The sequence below is a fragment of the Heloderma suspectum genome, chromosome 7 (assembly GCF_057233095.1).
Source record: "Heloderma suspectum isolate Gila_16-S chromosome 7, 16-S_ref, whole genome shotgun sequence".
NCBI classification, from domain to species: domain Eukaryota; kingdom Metazoa; phylum Chordata; class Lepidosauria; order Squamata; family Helodermatidae; genus Heloderma; species Heloderma suspectum.
The window spans coordinates 8393686-8410726 of NC_139464.1; the positions used below are offsets into that span (position 1 = coordinate 8393686).

Here is a 17041-nt window from a genome sequence, read left to right on the forward strand (position 1 = left end):
ACAATCACTAGAGGAGGCCTTCAGGTTAACAAACCCTTTGTGAGCATCATACTCTGTTCTGTTTAGATGTCTATAGAAAAGATGTTTCTCATGGTAGGAGAATTGCTTTCTTTAGCAGAGCTAAAGAAATATTCCACCTCATATATTATGTGTGTGTTTCCTCACCAACCTAACACTCTACAGGTCCTGAGCTGTGTGAATCCTGATAACGTGAACAGCCCCGAGATCCCAGTGAAGATTCTGAACTGTGACACCATCACGCAGGTCAAGGAGAAGATCCTCGATGCCATCTTCAAAAACGTGCCTTGCTCCCATCGGCCCAAAGCCGCTGACATGGATCTAGGTGCGTTGAGTGTCTTGTTGGAGCGACGGAGCAAAGCATCCGTCAAGTTCACCAGTCAGTCTGCACAACCATGTGGTAGTGGTATGGAAAGCCTTTCCCGTGTTGGCTTCTGGCTGGTCTGGCCTGTCTTATGTGCCTTTGCCATAACGTACAGGATTCAGCTATAAGCATGCTGCCATAAATGTCACTTCTGGTGATTTTGGGAGTGGTGTGTCAGGAGCCGAATCCAGTGTGTCTTACATGACTGGATCTTTTGCAGTGTCACAGAGGGCATGATAGCAGAACTCATAGAGGGCACACACATCCTGGGGTGTACCTAGGGATGTCTGTCACTGGGAACTCTGCCCCTATGGGGGTTCATCGGAGTTCCATGACATGCCCAACTTGGCTTGCATTTGGAAGCCAAGCCACGGGTTTTTCTCTAAAATCTGGGAATGTTTTCCTTTTTTTATAGAGATTTGTGCAAATCAGTCAAATCATGGCCAAAATGAACACAAATTACACAAATCATGGCCAAAATTTCTGAAATTAGTTGAATTGCCACTGCAATTTGCACCAAAGTCTATTTCTGCAAATAATAATAATTTAAAAAATGGAAAATGCACTAGCCGGCCCAGCTCGCTGCAGCCGAGTTGGGCCAGCTAGCAGAAGATGAGCCAGACTCTGGGGCACTGAGCCAATGAAAGCTCATCGAGCTCCACCCCCCAACCAGATTCCCCCAACATCCCAAGGTGTGCCTAGGGATGTATGAGGATTTTTTTTTGCTCACAAAACATGTGAACGTGGCCCATTCGAAGCTCTGAATGTGCTTGCATTCATCTTGCTCTCAATTCCCAGTTTGATTTGTGGAAATTTCCAAATTTGTGTGAATTTCCTCAGTACACTGCATCGGCCCAGCTTTAGCCTATGGAGGAAATTTGTGCAAGTGTGGGGAGAACAAATATCCCCTTCAATCACTGCTCAGTTTGCACAAGGTCTCATCTGTGCACAGCGAGCAGCGATTGCAAACTAGGGGTGTACGGATTCCCCACTGTCTGTTCCGGTGGGGAATCCACCCGGGGGGGGTGATCCATTCCTCCCCCCGCCCCGGAATCCTCTGGAGCAGCTCTGCTCCACAAAGATTCTGTGGAGCCGCCCAGCTTGAGGGCCGCTTCCCTCCTGGACCCATCCTGTTTGCTTCCGTGCTGATCACCATTTTTTTTTTAATGGCAATTGGCAGGATGTGCCCATAGACTTATATGCAAAATAGAGCCATAAATCTTGCGTATAAGTCTATGGACACATAGACTTATACGCAAGATTCACTGCTCTATTTTGCATATAAGTCTATGGGCACATCCTGCCGATCACCATTAAAAAAAAAAAATGGCGATCAGCGCGGAGGGGAATGGCTCCGGTTGAGCAAGCAGCCGTGTGCCGTTCCACGTGGAATCCTCCTGGAGCGGAGGTAAGTGGGGCCGATCCACTGCGGATTCCAGAGGCCTGATTCCAAAGAATCCAGCCTCATTTGAATCCGTGGTGGATTTCTCTAACATCCCTATTGCAATGCAAAATGGGGCCATGAATAGCCCATATATGCAAGATTACAGGCACAATCCTGGGTGTACACCCCCAACTGGACTCCTCCATCATCCCTAGAAGGAACTAGGGAGGAGTGAGAAATATTCTAAAACCACACTTTCCAAAACCACACTTCCCAGTTCTAAACAGAAACTGGAATTCAGTTTGTCATCGAAATCCATACCTTTCTGAAGTATGTGATGCAGTTTGGGGGAAGGGGCAGCAGAAATGCACACAAAAATGTGTACATTTCCAAAAAGCATACAAGAAATAAACACATTTAAAAACTATGACAAAAGATCATCCATTTGCAGAAAATGTGTAGAAATACTGCTTTCTTCATTCATAGAATCACAGAATAGTAGGGTTGGAAAGGGCGTATAAGACCATCGAGTCCAACCCCCTGCTCAATGCAGGACGTTGAAAAATTGCTTGAAAAATATGTGTGTTTGGAAAGTGCAGGCAAAAATGTGCACATTTTTTAAAGTGTGTGTGTGTTTTAATGCATGGAAAGAAATCCAATTTTTTGTGTGGACTTAAAAACAACACATTATTTGATGTGGAAATGGGACAGAATGAACCTAAAAGTTTTTTTTTAAAAAAAGATAAAAATAAATAAACGAGAACCTGAGTAAAACTGAAATTGACACATTCTCCCATCCCTAGCAGTAACTGGTGTTCTTGGAATTTGTGGCTTAGAATTTCCGACTTCACCCTGCCACAAGAAAAACAATCATGTTGTTGCAGCAAAGGAACAAGATTTAGTTTCCATGACCCAGTAGTGAAAAAACAGAACCCTATTCTCACAAATACCAGTTTAAGAGGTAAATCTCTACCTGGGCTGTGCCACTTCAGACTGCAGTTCAGAACCTATATGTTTGAATACTCCTCCGGACAAACAAACTAACTAACAAACTCCACACACTTTAAGAAGAGTGCAGACAAAGTGGATAGGGTTCAGAGGAGGGCAACAGAGATGATCAGGGGACTGGAAACAAAGCCCTATGAAGAGAGACTGAAAGAACTGGGCATGTTTAGCCTTGAGAAGAGAAGACTGAGGGGAGATAGGATAGCGCTCTTCAAGTACTTGAAAGGTTGTCACAAACAGGAAGGCCAGCATCTCTTCTCAATCATCCCAGAGTGCAGGACACGGAAGAATGGGCTCAAATTGCAGGAAGCCAGATTCCAGCCGAACATCAGGAGAAACTTCCTGACTGTTAGAGCAATACGACAATGGAATCAATCACCTAGGGAGGGGGTGGGCTCTCCTACACTGGAGGCATTCAAGTTGAGGCTGGACAGCCATCTGTCAGGGATGCTCTGACTTGGATTCCTGCATTGAGCAGGGGGTTGGACTCGAGGGTCTTGTAGGCCCCTTCCAACCCTACTATTCTGTGATTCATAAGAATTCCTTGTGCTTAGAAAACTAGTGGGTCATGTAGAAGACTGAGATGGAATCCCTCTCACAGGCATGCTAGTTTTCTTTATGCAGGAAAGTGTTTTTTAGGGAGTTTGTTGTCGTTGTTCAGTCGTTCAGCCGTGTCCGACTCTTCGTGACCCCACGGACCACGGCACGCCAGGCCTCCCTGTCCTGCGCTCTCTCCCGGAGCGTGCTCAAGTCCATTTTTAGGGAGTAGGAACGGACAAAATGGTCTATTCCCAATCTGTGGCAGTTTTGCATCTATTCAGTCTAGGATCAGGTTCTGTTCTGGTTGCTTTGAAAGAAAGCATCCAAAATGGTTTGAAGGGGCCTGATTCAACTCAGGCACTGGGCTTTGGCCAAATCTGATGGACATCCCTCGTTCATACCCATGGCATCCAATTCTGTAAGCTCCCCGCTTCAGTCTGAAGAAGTGGAGCAGGCTGATCTTGCTGTTTGGGAGAACCTGGCCAAATCCTTGAGTGGGAAAGGAGGGAACCTGTCAGGCCCAGCAAGAGCAGCAGAGAAAGCGGGAATGGAAAGGATGGTGTGAGGTGAAGGAGTCGCTCAAGATAGAAACAACAGGTCAGGAATTAAAAGTGTGCGTGTGTACTTTGGTAGAACACCAGATTACAGTTGGGTAACAGCTTGCAAAGGGGGCCTGAAGTCATATCAATGTGTGCCAAGAAAAGCACAATGAAGAAGAAGAAAAAAGTCTCCATTATATAAATCAGTCCCCAGGCATCGAAGTGTGTTTCCAAACCTGATGAGAGTCTGGAAAAGGACCCTGGGACTGGGCGAGGTTGAGCAAGAGGCCAGCCAGGAGCTAGCTAATGGGAAGGGGAGAAGAGCGGGCAGGTTTATAGCCAGGCACCTCAAATCAGGGTGCGTTTGCATCTGTTACACAGAACCCTTCTGTGGCTTCTTCGGCTGGGCCTGTGTAACTCAAAAGGCCTGCAGGCTTCTGACACACACACCCCAGGATGGTGATCTTAAACCTTTTGAAAAACGGGACCCACTTTTAAATCATTAGAAATCCTGGTGATATCGCCATACCATTCCCCCCTCTGCCCTAAGACTAACATCATGGCTACTAGTGCTACTGTGCCAAATTTTCGTGGAGTTCAGTTGAGACAATCTGCAACCCCATCTGCATTCTTTCCCCTCTCTTGGCCTAGTGCTTGCCATGAGAATGGTGTGTGTGTGTGTGTGTGGCACTTGGGATCACCACCTTTTTATGTGTACCCCCTGAAAGTCTTCCAAGATGAGAGCTCGTTTTGCAAAAGGCAAAAAGGGTTCACAAAACAGGAGTCCCTTTTGGGTCAGGACTACTTAAGAGTAGGGATGTGCAAGAATTCATTTCACAAATCGTCTAAATGTGCCACTTTCTTAACCTTGAACACGAACGGGAATGCATTTAAAACACACACGCACGTTTGGACATTCCCGAACATGCAACTGCATTTAAGAAATGCGTATTTTTGAAATGCATGGTTCAAAATGTGATGATGTTGATGTTGATGATGATGATATGCATTTTCACATTTTAGTCAATGGGGGGAAAGTGCACACTTTTGAAAAATGTGCACAGAAATAAATGCTTCCCCATTCAAATGACCCCCCCCCAAAAAAAAAAACACAAATTGTAACTGCAGATGGGAGGGAGCTGAACTGAGCTTTGGAGTGAAATTCGGAGAATTTCGGCAAGCTCACACATCCCTGGTTCTCCTGGCCCTAATAGAGAGAAGTGTATTAGCTGGACTTGGGAGTTGGTTGTTTTTCCTTTGCGGCGCATGTGCTCATGTTTTATCTGATACTTGATCCTGCAGGAAAGTCACTGATCTCAGTCTAAAGAGCGAGCCCAAAGTAGGCTGAGGCAGCAGGAACTCTGCATGAGCCCAGATAACTTGCAGGGGCCGCTGGCTGCAATTTGATAGCTCATGTCAGGCAGGAGGGCAAGGGAAATTATCAAGTGGCTGGCGGAAACCCTTTCTGTATACTCTGCCCACAGAGAGACCCGCTTGCTCCAGTGGGGGTGGGGGAAAGCAGCCAGAGGCAATAATGAGCCATTTTTGTTTTGCTAAATGTGGGTTCGCAGCAGGTTGTAAGGCCCTTACCTGCGACAAATGTCATAATGTTTCTCTCAGCATTCTCTCCCAACACCTCAGGAGGGCTCCTCAGGGCCGTGTTGTCAGGGCCGGAGCTGCATTAAAAAAAAAAAATCCCAAAGGAAGTCAGATTGAAAAACCCCTCCCTGGGCACTTTGATTGCTTTTGCGGTGTCCTTTGCAGACCGACTGAAACGAGCACAACATGGTGAGAGCGGAAAACACAATCCTCGCAGGGGCTGGGAGACTGAGAACATCAAATAGGCAGGCTGGGGGCAGGTATGAGTTCCCGGACCAGAGAGCAGGAAGCAGTGTGCTGCCTCACCTGGCCCCATGGTGTTTAAATTCTCTTCCTGCTAGAGCTGTGTGCAAGTCGCCTCTTGGATATCTCTACCCTGTTTGTGGGCAGAGAATTGGGGGGGGGATTTCATCAGATTTCTCCAAGGGGAGGAGAAATCCCTCAACTGTTTCTTAGGGGTGCTACAGGCATTAGCAGTGCTGTAGCTTAGCTTCCTTCAAAAGGAAAAATAAGAATAAAAAGAATAAAAAGAATTAAGACATGGTTGTTTTTTGCTGCTGCTGAAAGCAATTGTGTTGACAGCCTGGCCCAGGTCTTCCATGATCCCCTGATGTCCTGGATCTAGTGTTGTGTGGAGAAAATGCCCCCCCCCCCATTTTAGAGACTATCCTAATTTTTTCTTGAGGGGGTGAAAAAAATCTGTTATTTTCTCATAAAATTGTGTTCTGAGAATTTTTGTTTCAGCCCTATTTCCTACTTATTCTGATGGTTCCTTTAAACTTACTTGGGGTTCCTTGGTAAAGGGTTCAATGATGGCAGCCAAAAATATCCAAGGGGGAGCTTGACTAGGGAAGGCACGGCAGTCTGAGGTCTGGGTGGAGTCTGAAGGACTCCCCCCTGTCCAGCCCCCGAGACCCCACACACCAGGCTGCCGGGGGCTTGCTTCCCGGCTCAGTGATTGGCAGGAACCGCTGTGGGGTCATCCAACCTCTTACTGAGACACAATTGTCAGGGTGGACAATGAGCCCATAGAACCTCAGAGCAGTTCTGATTTTGAGGAGGAACAGCCGTCCGTGGGAGAGGAGCGCGCTCATCGCACCCAGACCCTGCAGCTGGCAGAGACTCTTCCTCCCAGCATTCCAGACATAGATAGTGCTCCTGGGAGTGAAGGAGCGTGGGAGTAGGGCTGGCTGGATGCTCGATGCAGATCCAAAGAGTGACGAGCTATGGAGGGCGTGGAAAAGAGGTGTAGCGCCCGTTTGGCACGCAAGCAACGGTCGCGTCCAGAGGACCCAAGGGAAAAGGGGAGGGCCTCTCCCTAGCCCATAAGTTCAGGGTCTGCAAGTGATTCTCATTCAAATGGGGACCAACTGTTTCCAACGCAGGGGCATAGGTTACTCTGCTTTTCATAGTTTAGTCGCTGGTGATAGAGTTATTAAGTTGTAAAAGAAATGAAGCCTTGAAAAGAATCCTTTGTCTGTGTCTAGAGTTGGCTACTGGAGTAGACTGAAAGAGGCCAGCTAGGACTAGGGATGGGGGAGAATTTCTCCCTGAAACTTCGGGGGGCCGAGTGCCAACGCATTCGGTCCTCCGAAGGTTGTTCTGGGAGCAATTCTCCGCGCCCCCGCGATGGGACTTACCTTTCACGAATGTCGCTCCCGGCGGCAGGTCCCGGCGGCGGTTCGGCAGGTCTTCGTCAGGGGCGGGGGTGGCAGCCGGTCTTTTGACCGGCTGCCGCCGCCATTACAAGAAAAGTAAAAAACAAAACAAAACACGTCCCTGTGATAGGCTACGTAACGATTAACGTAGCCTATCATGGCTAGATTTGCAAAGTCAGCCATGATAGGCTACATTAATCGTCACGTAGCCTATCACGGGTGACTTAAAAAAAAAAAAAGTGCGTACGCTAATGGCAGCCCCCATAGGGAGCCGCCATTCGCGTTCCTTATTTGGTCCCTGTAGTCTACGTAAAGATTTACGTAGACTACGGCGAAAATAAGGGCAACACTATTTGATAGTATATCAAATAGTACAGATGATAGTACAGACATCATTGCAACGGTGAGCCGACTAACATATGTAGTACCTTCTCTCTCTCTCTCTCTCTCTCTCTCTCATTCTCTCGCTCTGTTCTTATTGTCATTCTTGAATCCACAGGGAATAGAGCTGAACCTCTTGATGAACTGTACTTCAGCAATTCAACATTGGTACCTGACTTTGAAATTCCTTTGTTCAAGAATGACCAGCTCAAGGTCATTCACAGAGCATCCTGGGAGGTTAAAATACCCCCCCCCTCTAAGTTTCAGATCTAACAGTCCCTGTTAAAGTGCTATTGACAGGACACATTTCTTGCAGCCATTGCATGACCTATGATTAGTGGGCCCTGCATGCCGTCATCACAAGTGGCCTGGCTGCACCAGTTACCCAGGCCTCGGTGTTTCATTCAAACAAATCCTCCTTTTGTCTGAAGTTCATGGGATTTCCCTTCTCTTGGCAATCTTCGACCACTTCCTCCCCCTGCCACCCCCCAAATATGTCATTGCTGCATGCCTTAAAAAGATACATTATCTCCTGAACAAAATAGAAAGAGTTCACAGCAGCTGTCTCCTGGGTTTGCATTTGCCATTGCTTCTGATGGGGAGGCACGATAAGGATAATGGGATCCCCCCCCTTCTTGAAGGGGAAGTGTAGCAAATAGGATCAGAGCCTCTGCCTCCTTTGTGCAGAAGCCCCCAGAGGTTTGCTGAGCTACAAGTGACAGGACAGGGAGTGCGTACGGTCATTTTCACTTAGTGCTGTAGATGAATAGAAATGCCAGTGGAGGGTGGGGGGTTCCCCTAACAGGCTTGCTTCTACCCTCCTTCTCTCCTTTTTGTCTTAAGCACCATTAGCGCCCAAGGCAGTCTTTATTTATTTATTTATTTATTTATTTATTTATTACATTTCTTGGCCATCTTTCAGGGCAGAAGCCCTCCCAAGGCAGCTTAAAGTAATAAAATACATAAAAAGTTAAAATATTAAAGCGATAAAAACATAAAAACAATAAAAGCCAACAATAAAACCAGCAACAATGATCACAGCAGTAACAGCAGCAATAGCAGTCATATCAAGAGAAGGCCACCATAAAACAATGCATTTTCAAGGCCATCTTAAAAGCAGTGATGGAGTATGGCAGACCTCCGATGGCAACGTGTTCAAAGGTGTGGGGCTACTGCAGAGAAGGCCCTCTCCCATGTGATCACCCACCTGACTTCTCTCACATGTGGGAAAGTGAGAAGGGCCTCTCTTTCTGATCTTAAGTTGCGGGCAGGCTGATATGGGTGAAGGCAGTCCTTCAAGTAACTTGGTCCCAAACTGTTTAAGGCTTTAAAGGTCAAAAACAGCACTTTGAATTGGGCTCGGAAACCCACTGGTAACCAGCGCAGCTGGTGCAGTATAGGCATTATGTAATTGAATCACCTCACCCCCACCAATACCCGGGTGGCCGCATTCTGCATGAGCTGGAATTTCTGAACAGTCTTCAAAGGCAGCCCCATGTACAGCACATTACAGTAGCCCAGCTTGGACGTCACCAGTGCGTGGATAACTGAGGCAAGGTCCGCCCTCTCCAGATAGGGCCTCAGCTGGCATACCAGGTGCCACAGGGAAAAGCAAATAATGATGCCCCAACGTTTTATTTAAATGAAACGGGGCCTTGGGGAAAGGTGCAAGTTTGAGCAGAGAAGCAGCACGCAGGAGAGGGGGGTCCTTTTCTGGTCAAAGTCACCACCCCTTCTGTTTCCTCCACCATCACGGGAATTCCAGGTGCGTGTTTACAAAGGTACACGTATATTTGGAACCACATATTTGTGTGTGTGTGTTGGTGGGGGGAGCAGTTGAGGGGGATAATTCTGAGTGGGGGTAAAATGCCTGGAAGGATCGTTAACCTACCACTGCTCACGCTGCTTGTAAAACAGAGTTTACACCGAGATGGTATTTATTTATTTCATGTATTTACTACATAAATGTATACCTTGCCCTTCCTTAAGACAATTTTCAGGATGACTAATGGTAAAAAAAAAATCAAATAGGTGCAGGGGTAGATTGGCCCTTCTTGCGTCTCAAAGCACCTGCCCTCACCCGCCTCCCGCATGGCTCCGTTCAAACCGGGGCTGTCAGTTACAAGCAACAGTGGAGTGTTCTAAAGGTGCTCCTCCTTGTTCCCCCCACAAGCCTAATTCTGAGCCCCCACCCCACCCTCCAGTCACAGGCCCTGAATCAGGTGAAGGCTTGGGCAGAGCCATCTATACAAACCAAGAGCCAGCAGCCCTTGCAGCAGTTACTATGTTCTTCTCCCAAATTGGCTTCCGGCGGGGAAAGTAACCTGTGATTCCTTCTCCCTGCAGAATGGCGGCAGACAAGTGGGGCTAGGATGATACTTCAGGATGAGGACCTCACGACCAAGATCGAGAATGACTGGAAGAGGCTCAATACCCTCGCTCACTATCAGGTAAGCGGACAGCCTTTTTCAGCTCTGCTCCCCATTGGGGGTTTCCTGTCAGGGTGGAATGTTACCCCTAAATTTTATTACTCCTAAATGTTAACTACATGTAACTAAATCTAACTAAATGTTACTCCTATTTTTTTCTGCTGTCATTTGCCTGAGTTCAGCCTGCCAAGGGCCTTCTTGGCTTTCTCAGCAACCCAGGTAGTCCCCCGGAGTGGCTGTTATTTTTAGGAGTGTCAGGAGAGCCTCAGAATCTACCTGTGCAAATAAATTTATTTGACATTGTTGTAAGCAAATGCCTTCTCAAAGCAGAGAACCATAGAAGCATAGAATAGTAGGGTTGGAAGGGGCCTACAAGGCCATCGAGTCCAACCCCCTGCTCAATGCAGGAATCCAAGTCAGAGCATCCCTGACAGTTGGCTGTCCAGCCTCGTCTTGAATGCCTCCCGCGTGGGAGAGCCCATGACCCCCCTAGGCCATTGGTTCCATTGTCGTATTGCTGTAACAGTCAGGAAGTTTTTCCTGATGTTCAGCCGGAACCTGGCTAGGGATGGCGGAGAATTCTGCCACGGATTTCAGTGAGGCCGAATGCACTGGCATTCGACCCCCCGAAATCCGTGGCAGAACGGCCTGCCCCCTCCCCCCCGTGGATCCCCCCTGGGATGAGACTTACCTGGGGCGGATGTTCCGGACGGCGGCAGCTCCAGCGGTGGCTTCGGCGGCGGCAGCAGCTGGTCTTTCGACCAGCTGCCACAGCCGCCATTTGCAGTCTGGTCTTTTTACTTTGCTTGTAATGGCGGCGGCGGCAGCCGGTCAAAAGACCAGCTGCCGTCCCCGCCCCTGACGAAGACCTGCCGAACTGCCGCCGGGACCCGCCGCCGGGAGGGACATTCGTGAAAGGTAAGTCCAATCCCGGGGGGGCGGGGGGCGGGGGGGCGGAGAAGTTCTCCCCGAACAACCTTCAGAGGACCGAATGCGTTGGCGCTTGGCCCCCCGAAGTTTCGGGGAGAAATTCTCTCCCATCCCTAGATGTACTAGTTCTCTACAGGCAGGGCTTTTTAAATGGTATGTTGGAGGTGACCCAGAGCAATGACAGTCATTCTATTTTCAGTCACTAAGTGAACCCCTCTGTCCATCTCTTTGTTTCCCTGGCTGTCTGCTGCCACCATCACCAGAAATATCAGGAATGGGAGAGAAAACAGCTGCCCGCCTCTCTTTTATCCAGCTTTCTCCCTAATGCCCTTCTTGCCTCCCCTGTGATGGCATCGGATGAAATGTCAGGCCACAGATTAGAAACAGATTGGGAGCGGAGGTGAGATAATGAGGAGGACAGGACTTAATTCCATTCTGACTGCAAAGGAGATTGATGGTCTTTCTATCCTAAAGGGAAATGCCACAACTCCCCAGAGATTCCTGAATGCTAACAGCATAAGTTGGACGGGGGCTTGGTCCAGGGAGGGGAGAATATGGAGGACATTTTGCCTTCACTGGAGCTTAACTGAAATTTCTCAGAAGACATGTTTTTTTTTTCTGAGAAAAATCTCTGAGATACTTCTTTTCCTCATCTCCCATCCCTAGAAAAAGAAGGTCACTTCACAAATTTTTATCTGAATATTCTCCACCATTTTTTAAAAAAAAATGTGTGGTGGCCACCATCCCATCCACCCCAAATACTCTGAAATGACAATAGGTCCAGCATAATTTGGAGGATCCAAAATGGGAGGTGGGCTGCCAGTGCTGTTGCTGCTGCCACTTGCAGCAACAGCAACAAAAACAAAGAAGCAAAAAGCAATAGGGGAAAATGAAAAACGGCTACTGCTAAGTGGACGGTGACATCCACTCCTGAAGAACCATTGGAGAATCTGGCCTTGATGGAATGGTCCCCATAATGTATCTTCCCCAATTTATTTCAGTTCATTTTTGATTAGGATTTACTCAGTTTGGACCTTCCAGATCGAACATGGACTCGGACCCAAACTGCCATCGAAGTTCATACATTTCTGGACTTGCAGTGTTTCATGGACCAAGCAAAAAAGTTCAACAGCATACGTGCATTCGAAAAATGCACGTAGAGAAATGCTTACTTTTGAAAAATGTGCACGAATACTTTTTAATCAATGGGAGAAGAATGCATCTATTTCAAAGATGTGCGCAATTGATGCATACTTTAAGATATACCAACGAAAATATGCATGGGTTTTCATGCAAAAAGAAAAAAGAAAAAGCTCACAATCTGGTACAGGCTCAAGTCGGAATGGGCATCAGGATGGAATTTGAAGACCTTTGTCAAGGTCGAGTTTTGCTGATTCACACATCGCTAGTCATTTGCACACAGCTGTAGTCTCTCAACCACGGGAGAGGTGGATGGAAGCAAAGTGGCCACCTGGAGTCAGGGCATGCTTGAATGTGATCCCCCATTGGGCCTCTGGAGTTTCAGGTAGCCCCACTCCTACTGCCTCTAGCCTTATGCCTGCCTGGGTGTTGCAGCTGCTGTTGTTAGTAGCAGCATTTATGAACTATTTTCAAGAGTGTATATGTAAACTAGGCATCACATATAATGCAAATTAACACACACAGGCCCTCAGGGTTATAGGTTAAGAGCTGCAATCTTATGCACAAATCCCTGAGCCTAAGTCTCACTGAACTCGGTGGCATTGACTTCTGAGTAGACGTGCCAACAATTGCCTTGTAATTTAGATTACACTGTCAGGGTAAGGGGGGGGGAATGGTGAAGGTTGCAGAAAAAGTGAAGAAGGTGAGTTTTAATCAGGTATGTAAGTACATTAGCAATGAGCAATGTAGATGCCAGGATTAGGGATGTACGAAAGTCACTTACCTTTTCGCAGCTTGGCTTCGCGGTGGGGGGGAGGCGCTTCGCTTCTCCCCCCGAAGTTCAGGCGAGGGGGGGGAGGCGTCCCGCCTTGCCCGGCCAAAATTCAGGCCGGTGGGGAGGCGCCCTGCCTCGCCTGGCCGAAATTCAGGCCGGGGAGAAGCGCCCCGTCTCCCCAGCCGTGAAACCCCCCCCCCAAAAAAAGACCCCGTGATAGGCTACGTTATGATTTACGTAGCCTATCATGGCTAGATTTCCAAAGTCAGCCATGATAGACTACGTAAATTGTCATGTAGCCTATCACGGGTGACTTTGGGAAAAAAAAAAGCGTACGCAAATGGCGGCCCCCATGGGGCGCCGCCATTTGCGTTCCTTATTTGGTCCCTGTAGTCTACGTAAATCTTTACATAGACTACAGGGACCAAATAAGGAACGCAAATGGTGGCGCCCCATGGGGGCCGCCATTTCCGTATGCGCTTTTTTTTTTTTTTCCAAAGTCACCCATGATAGGCTACGTAATGATTAACGTAGCCTATCACGGCTGACTTTGGAGATCTAGCCGTGATAGGCTACGTAACGATTAACGTAGCCTATCACGGGTTTTTTTTTTACTTCAGTTGTAATGGTGGCAGCGGCAGCTGGTCAAAAGACCGGCTGCCGCCCCCGCCCCTGCCGAAAGCCCGCCGAACCGCCGCCGGGACCCGCCGCCAGGAGGGACATTTGGCTACGGTAAGTCCCATCCTGGGGGGGCAGGGGGGCGGAGAATTTCACCACCGATTTCGGGGGGCCGAATGCGTTGGCACTCGGCCCCCCAAAGATTTGGGGAGAAATTCTCCGCCATCCCTAGCCAGGATACACCATGATATTGGAAGTGAACAGCGAGGGAGACAGGAGAAGACAAGAGTATTGGGGGAGGGGTTCATGTGTGTTTCTTCAAGTATACACTTTTTTTCTGTTCAGTTTTCCCAATATGTGCATTTTAAAAAAAAATATGTATTTTTCCCCATATACTAAAATGATTTTATGCACACTTCCCCTAATACATGCCTTTCTCTGTGCACTTTTTATTAATATATGCTGTTTTGTGTGCATATTTTTAAAATGCCAAACTTGAGTCAACCTTTGGGAAAATACCAATTTCAGAGCCCAACTGCATTCTAGTTTGTCCTTCAGTTTGGGCATGCGAATTAGGAATGGTTGCATCAAAATGCAAATGGAGTGAAATAAATTCTCATCCATCTGAAACAGTTAGAAAAATAGACAGAAGTTAGAGATGTACAGATTTTGTAAAATCCGTTCCGTCCGTTTCACGGCTTGTCAGGCATCTTGCATTCCATTGTCTGTGCATTGTTGAAATTGGATTTTGTTGTTTCCAGATGCACGTTTCCGCAAAGGCACACGTGCAAAGATGGGCGAATTCCCCCCAAAGCTGCATTTTCATGTTTTGGTCTATGGGGGAAATGCACATTTTTGGTTGTGTTTAAAAAAAAAAAATCATATTTTTTCAAATTGCGCAAAATTTGGGAAAGCTTGAAAAATGTTCCACAACTCTGTGGAATCCAGCCGACAGGGGGAAAGCCAGTATGCTGCTGAATCAGCTGGTCGGATTCATGAAAATCTGAACTCATTTGGTTCCATTGCAGATTTCTCCAACATCCCTAACGGAAGTGACTTTTGAAAGTCTGTAGATGAAGTTTAAGTAACATAAAGGAAGAAAGAGCCAACCAATGTAGGGGATGGAAAGGGGGAGTAAAACGATTGTAATAACAAACAGAATAGATCAAGTGAGGTGAAGATTTTGAGACAGAGGAATCAAGGTTGAGAAAAGCAGGTGGAAGACCAAGGAAAAGCATGTAGCATCAGTACGGGAAATGATGGGAATGGGAATGAGACCTTTCATTGCATCCAAAGCATGAAAAGGACAAATATTGTAGGGATGGCGGAGAATTTCTCCACGAATCTCAGGGAGGCTGAATGCCAATGCATTCGGCCCCCCGAAATTGGCAGTGAAATTCTCCGCCACCCCCTGCCACCCCCCGGGATGGGACTTACCTCATGCGAATGCACCTCTCGGCAGCGGGTCCCGGCGGCGGTTCGGCAGCGGTTCGGTGGGGGCGGGGGCGGCGGCCGGTCTTCTGACTGGCTGCCGCCGACGCCATTACAAAGTAAATGTAAAACACACACACACGTGATAGGCTACGTAACGATTTACGTAGCCTATCATGGCTAGATTTCCAAAGTCAGCGGTGATAGGCTACGTAAATCGTTATGTAGCCTATCATGGGTGACTTTGGAAAAAAAAAGCGTGTATGCAAATGGCGGCGCCCATGGGCGCTGCCATTTGCGTTCCTTATTTATCCTACGTAAAATGTAAATCTTTACGTAGACTACCCGGGCCCAAATAAGGAACGCAAATGGCGGCGCCCAATTGCATACGCACTTTTTTTTTTCCAAAGTCACCCGTGATAGGCTACGTAATGATTTACGTAGCCTATCACCGCTGACTTTGGAAATCTAGCCGTGATAGGCTACGTAAATCATTACGTAGCCTATCACTTGTGTGTGTGTGTGTGTGTGTGTGTGTGTTTACATTTACTTTTTTATTTCGCGGCCCGGGAGATGGGGCGCTCCCCCCCGGCCTGAATTTCAGCGGGGTGGGGCGCCTCCCCCTGGCCTGAATTTCGGCTGGGCGGGGCGGGGCGCCTCCCCCCCTGGCCTGAACTTTGGGGGGAGAACCGAAGCGCCTCCCCCCCACCACAAAGCAAGCTGCGGGACCAGGTAAGGGACTTTCATCCATCCTTAAAATGTTGTAGATTAGGGATGTACGAAAGTCAGTTACCTTTTTGAAGAGTGACGTTCGCGGTGAGGGGGAGGTGCTCCGACCCTCCCCCCGAAATTCTGTCCGGGCGGCTCCACTCTGCGGAGATTCCACAGAGCCACCGGCCGGGGCTGCCTGCAGCCGGACATCCAGCCACTAGGCAGCCAGCAGGGACGCAAATGGCAGCGGCCGTAGCTGCCATTTGCATCCCTGTATTTTGCCATGATAGGCATTGTAAATATTTATGTAGCCTATCACGGCAAGCAAAAACAACAACAGCAGACAAAAATGGCGGCGGCTATGGCAGCAGCCATTTGTGTTTTAGCCTACGTAAATATTTATGTAGGCTATTATGGCGGGGGGGAAAGGAATGCAAATAGCACCCACTACGCCATTTGCGTTCCCCTTTTTTTTTTGCCATAATAGCCTATGTAAATATTTACGTAGGCTAAAATGGCGAAAAAAAGGGAACGCAAATGGCGGCCGCCATAGCCGCCACCATTTGCGTCTGCTGTTTTTTTTTTTGCTTGCCATGATAGGCTACGTAAATACTTACGTAGACTATCACGGCCTCCGCAGGGATGCAAATGGCGTCCCTGCATTAGCCGTGATAGGCTACGTAATTATTTACGTAGCCTGTCATGGCTATGATGAGGAAGCTAGGGATGGACAGAACACTTACCTTCCGTTCCGTTCTGTTTCCGCTGGGGGGGGGAGGCGCTCCGTCCCTCCCCCCAGAATCCTTGATGGGCGGGGAGGTGATCCGGTCCTCCCCCCCGGAATCGTGCCCGGCCAGCTCCGCTCCACGGCCAAGCCGCAGAGCTGCCGGCCGGCTCCGGCTCCCGCAGCCAGACATCTGGCCGCTGGGTGTCCCTGTAGTTAGCCATGATAGGCTACGTAAATATATACGTAGCCTATCACAGCGGGGGGGGGGGAAACCCAGTGTATGCCAATGGCGGCAGCTACTGCCATTTGCATACGCTGGGTTTTTTCCCCCTGCCATGATAGGCTACGAAAATACTTATGTAGCCTATCACGGCCTCCACAGGGATGCAAATGGCGTCCCTGCATTAGCCGTGATAGGCTACATAAGTATTTATGTAGCCTATCACGGCTATCAAGACAAAGCCACAGAACGGCTGCCATTTGCAAAGCAGCGCAGACGGGAGCAGGTAAGTGCTCCGTTTCATGCGCCTTTCGTGGGTTGGGGGGCGGGGCTTTGTTCCGCGATGGATTTTGGGGGGCCGAATGCACTGGCATTAGGCCTCACCGAGATCCGTCGCAGAATTCTCTGACATCCCTAGAGGAAGCGAATGGCAGACGCGGCCACTAGTCGCAATTCAGCATGGACGACAGCAGGTAAGTACTCCATTTCGCACGCCTTTCGTGGGGTGGGGGGGTGAGGGCTTCGTTCCGCCACGGATTTCAGAGGGCTGAATGCACTGGCATTCAGCCTCA

General features: G+C 48.4%; 1 protein-coding gene across 1 annotated transcript in view; it reads left to right on the forward strand.

The window, feature by feature from the left end:
* Positions 1-17041, forward strand: part of PLXNA4 (plexin A4) — an 820970-nt gene that overhangs the window by 747248 nt on the left and 56681 nt on the right. The window contains exons 24-25 of the mRNA XM_084809045.1: positions 184-343; positions 9835-9938. Of these exons, the coding sequence (XP_084665171.1) occupies positions 184-343; positions 9835-9938 (264 nt within the window). The remainder of the gene's footprint in view (positions 1-183; positions 344-9834; positions 9939-17041) is intronic.